The sequence below is a fragment of the Lepidothrix coronata genome, unplaced genomic scaffold (assembly GCF_001604755.1).
Source record: "Lepidothrix coronata isolate B3197 unplaced genomic scaffold, Lepidothrix_coronata-1.0 Scaffold122, whole genome shotgun sequence".
NCBI lineage: Eukaryota > Metazoa > Chordata > Aves > Passeriformes > Pipridae > Lepidothrix > Lepidothrix coronata.
Window position 1 is genome coordinate 916,101 of NW_016690302.1, and position 4,790 is coordinate 920,890.

General features: G+C 50.8%; 1 protein-coding gene across 1 annotated transcript; it reads right to left on the minus strand.

The window, feature by feature from the left end:
* Nucleotides 1-457: 457 nt before the first annotated feature.
* On the minus strand, nucleotides 458-1,150 carry LOC108502597 (forkhead box protein E3-like). The gene has a single exon (XM_017825685.1). It carries the CDS (start codon nucleotides 1,148-1,150, stop codon nucleotides 458-460), a length of 693 nt encoding a protein of 230 aa, XP_017681174.1.
* Nucleotides 1,151-4,790: the final 3,640 nt, after the last annotated feature.

The window sequence follows — 4,790 nt, forward strand, 5'->3', positions numbered from 1 at the left end:
AGATATTGCTTTTCCATAAAACTTGAAAGAAAAGATTCAAAATAAATTAAGGACACTTGAAAAAAATAACTTCCCTGCACGAACCAAGGAGCAGCACGTGCATGACTCTTCCTCGCGTACTTTCAGAGGTCGTCCGTGTTCTGCGGCTCCCTCTCAGGCTGCCTGAAGGTTCAAACACCAAAACTGTAATTCGTCCCCTGCCTGAAGGTTCGAACAACAAAACCATAATCCCTCCTTCCCCAAATCCAAACCGATGCAGTAGAGAAGCGCAATTCATCCTCCTCGGGGCACAGAGGACCGAGACAGGGGGAGCATCCCAGTCACCGCAACGGGCACTTCTCACACGGCGCTTCCCGGGCGGTTTGAAATCGCTTTCTCAGGAATCCAGCGGGTTTCAAACGCTTTCTCGGGAACCCAGCGGCGATGCAGCAGCGCCCCGAGCCCGGCCGGGGGGGGTTCACTTGAAGGAGGGCGACATCCTGGCGCCCAGCTCGCGGGGCATCGCCGCATCCAGCGGCCAGGCGGGGAAGCCCTGCGGCGGCCCCAGGAGCCCGGCGGGGGCCCAGCCGGGCAGCTCCGGGCAGAGGCACCCGCGGGGCAGCGCCAGCGCTGCCCAGGGCCCGTGCGAGCAGCCTGCGGGGACCGGGGGCACCGCGACGGGCGGCGGCGGGGACCAGGGCGCGGCGGGCAGCGGGGCGGGCGGCGGCGGCGGCGATGATGATGATGATGGTGCGGGGGAGCGGCGATAGCGGCGGCGGCGCCGGAGATAATCGCCCTCCGGGAACATGTCGTGGAAAGCGGGATCCAGCACCCAGTCGCCGCCGCGGCTGCCGCGGCGGGGTAGGCGTCGGAAGCAGGAGTTGAGGCTGAGGTTGTGGCGGATGCTGTTCTGCCAGCCCGGGGAGCAGACGCGGTAGTAGGGGAAGCGCTCGGCGATGAAGGCGTAGATGCCGCTCAGCGGGAGCCGCTGCTCGGGGCTGGCGCGGATGGCCATGGTGATCAGCGCCACGTAGGTGTAGGGAGGCTTCTGCGGCTCGCCCGGGTCGGTGCCCGACATCGCCGGGTCGGTGCCCGACATCGCCGGGTCGGTGCCCGACATCGCCGGGTCGGTGCCCGCCGCCCGCAGCTCGCCGGGGTCCGCCTCGCCCATGGCCCCACTGCGCTGCGGCCCCGCGCTGCCGCCCTAAAACCCTCTCCCCTCCCACCCCTCGGCCCGGCCCGGCCCGCTCCGGGAAGTTCGGGGTCGCGGCGGGGTCAGGACGGCGCGTTGGCTCCACAAACCCAAACACTGAGGAGCGAGACACAGCCAGCGACGGCGGGGCGGCCCCGGGCAAAGGCAGCCCCGGCAAAGCTCGGAGCTTGGGGGGCAAAAATCCCTGTAGTAAACGCGGCCAAATCCATAATTTCTTACCGTTCCGGCGGGTTCGGGTGCCTGGCTGCACACCCGCTACTTAGAGGTGCCAACACCCCCCCGGGGAAGGGCCGCTCGGGGGTCCCTGCAGGCACCGGGAGGAGGATGGAGGAGCAGAGCTGTGGTGCAGCAACCCGGATTCCACCGGTGCTGCATCCGTGCAAGTCACTAAATCCTTCAGAATACATCCCTATGCACAGAATTATTAGTGGGCCTATGCCAGTTATTTAATTAAAATAAACCCTCCTTTAAAAACTACTTCTTTGATTACCCTTAATTAATTAAAAACGCAGAAAAGTGCCTCAATTTAAAAAAAAATCTGGAAGGGTTTTTGGAAGGAATCAGTCCCTCTTTTCCAAAAGTTGTACAGGGCTAAGAAACAGAAGGAAAAAAAAAAATCGATGACTATCAGGCTGCTGTTCCCATTTACAAAAACTACCAACACTGGTGGCTCATATTTTAAAAATACTGCACAGGTCTTTGAACAGAAAACTTCTACTGGGCTGGATGGAAATATTTAAATAGCTAAGAATGAAACATCCCTACTGGTTATAACAAATCTGCCAACAGCAGAAGGGAGCTCTGATGGAGCAGAGGAAAGACTCAGCAGTATGGCCACTGGTTTTTTTCTGCCCTGTGTAATGCAAAAGCAATTAAACACGATGGTACCGCTGAAAATAAAAACAGGTCTCCAACACTGCACAACTAAACAGGTCTCCAACACTGAAAGAACAGGGGTGAAAGGAAAAGTGCCTGAGAAGTGCATCCCCTCCTGCCCAGCAAAACACAGAACTTCTCCAGGTATTTAAAGATACAGAGAATACACGGCCAGGTCTTGAAACAAATTAGCAGCCCATTTTAACAATCTAAACATGAGTCATAAAAGTATAAATGGAGGAAAATGACAGCCTTTGAAGCCTGTGTTCAGAAAGCCTATGTCTAAAAGCTTATACCACCTGTCCCTTAACATACATTTCAAAATAAAAACATAAATTTAAGACCATGCGATAATACATAAAACACTCTCAGTCACCATCTCACAGAACAAAAAAAAAATCCCTTAAGTGCCAAATGAACACAAAAGTACAGTGTGCATATAACTGGACCACACACACTAAGGTGAAAACTTATCCATTTTTATTTTTTAAAGAAAAATATTCTTCTTTAAACACAAAGCATGAACTAAAAACCTCTGAGGAACAGCTTCTCCTTCCTTGGAGCACGTTTAACTAAACTGTACAGTGATAGAGCTCCCCAAAGAAGTATACACACATAACATACAGTCTTTCACAGGAAATAAGGTTTAGGACTTGAAATTGTCCTGCTCACCCTCTCTAGATACCCATTCAATCCACAAGTACTCTGTACCTTACTCCCACCACAGGACACAGTGATGATAATTTCTGGATGCAGAAAAGGAAAAAAAAAAAGAAAAAAGTGTTGGCCAAATTGGGCCTTTCTAACCTTTTAACAAACGTCTGTGAGAGAGGTTAAGACCATCGTTATTTCCAGGAATGGTGCTTGGAAGAAAAAATATAGCAGCATCCACAGGCAACACAAGCCCTTCATTCCAGCTGCCCTGTTTTAAGGAACCCAGCCAGTTCAGCAGTGTCTTACAGGTATTCCCATCACCCAAGAAAATGAGGTGGGAATCCAACATTCACAGGCTGGATCTGTTGCTTGAACAAACAGCCTAAAATTCAGTGAATCTGGCCTACATATGCCAGTTCCCCCCCCCACCCCAGAGTGACCAATTTAATGTCTAAAATTTTATGTAAAAAGATAAACAAGTCGTTCTACCAACTCCCTCTATCCCATCAAATAGATACGGGCACAATATTTGTCACATCTGCCAAACTACCCAGACTGTGGAACTGGAACCAAACTCTAAAATCCAAATTCTTTCTAAGTTGGAACAGCAAAATCATCTACAGTATCTGCAAGGTCTCAGAACATGCCTAACAAGCCCATATGCAAAGAAAAAGTACCTGGGCATTTCCAATGGAAGGTAGGAAATGGAAAAGGTCTGGAAACAGAGCTCACTTATACTCCACCTGATCATTAACTGTTGGTATTATTAAGTAATGCTCACATCTTTATCACACCATTTTGTAAAGATCTTTTTTCCATCCCACTCCAACAATTTTTGCAGTAGGAAAAATATTAGAAAAATAAAATCTCCCCCCTGACCAACACTGTATGAAGATCAACAACATCAGTCACGAAGACTTTTTACAGGGGGACCAGATCAACTTTTGTTTCCTCCAAACCAGCTTCATATAGAAAAGAGCAGCAAGATAGACACAGTATCTACGAGCTAGATTAAGGCCAACAATATAGAGACAAACATGGGCTCAGATCTTTTGAAATGAAGAAACCCTCCAGATGTTTTTATACACCTGCACACACACATACAAACACTCACACTCACACACACACACTCATGGATTCTTCAAGCAAAGGCTTCACAACTGTGAGAGCACCACTGGAGAGTGTTCTAGCACCAGAATGAAAAACTTGGTTGTCTTCCCTCTTCGGCAATAAAATCCAAAGTCTTTATATTGCTTTGGACAAGGTCACCAAACACCCCTCCAGGAACAGTTTCAGACGCAGAAGTGCAGTGACAGGTCAGAGTGTTCCTGTTCTGGAATAGGAGTGGGAAGAGGTGTGTTGAGAGGCTGCAGCTCCTTGGTTGCTGGAAAGGAGGAGAAGGTTTCTATTGCAATCTGGTCGAGACCGAGAGCAACTTGGATCCAGGTGGGTGTGATGGTAAAACCCAGAGCAGGCTGGGAGGCGAAGGTGGGAAGTTTGCATACGTGGAGTCACAGTGCACATCTGTTGGTGTGACAAAGACAAGCACAGCCACAGTATTTTCTGGCAGCTTGTCTCTGTACAGGAGGCCCCTCAGGTAGGACAAGGATCCGTGAATGGGACGTCACACACTGCACCAGGACATCACGAAACCCAAACAGCAGAGGTTTAAATAGAAGCTTGGAAGTTGGTCTGCTAGCATCTTGCCTATACACATGCTCAAGTGAGCCTGCAGAAGTCTATAAAAGGGGACAAAGATCTTTTTACAGCAAGGTTATGGGTCCAGTTTGGCTACAAGGAACAATTCATGCAAGTTACAATAGAATCCATCATCAGCCCACAGCACATCTTCCTGCTGCAGGTCTGTCCTGGCTCCAGGGCTTTGTGTGGGAGGTGCTGCAGCTCCCGGAGGGGGCTGGGAGAGATGCAGAGTCAGGAGTGGCATCTCCTCAGCCCCTCAGATCAGCACGTGTGGGTGAGTCTGTGCTCCAACTGTGCCAGGCAGAGCAGGAGGAGCAGTCCTCCCTGCCGGCAGGGTGGGAGCAGCAGCTGGAAGTGGGCTGCTGAA

Coding starts and splice junctions, on each gene's coding strand:
- LOC108502597 (XM_017825685.1), bottom strand. CDS start 1,150: ATGGGCGAGGCGGACCCCGGCGAGCTGCGGGCGGCGGGCACCGACCCG.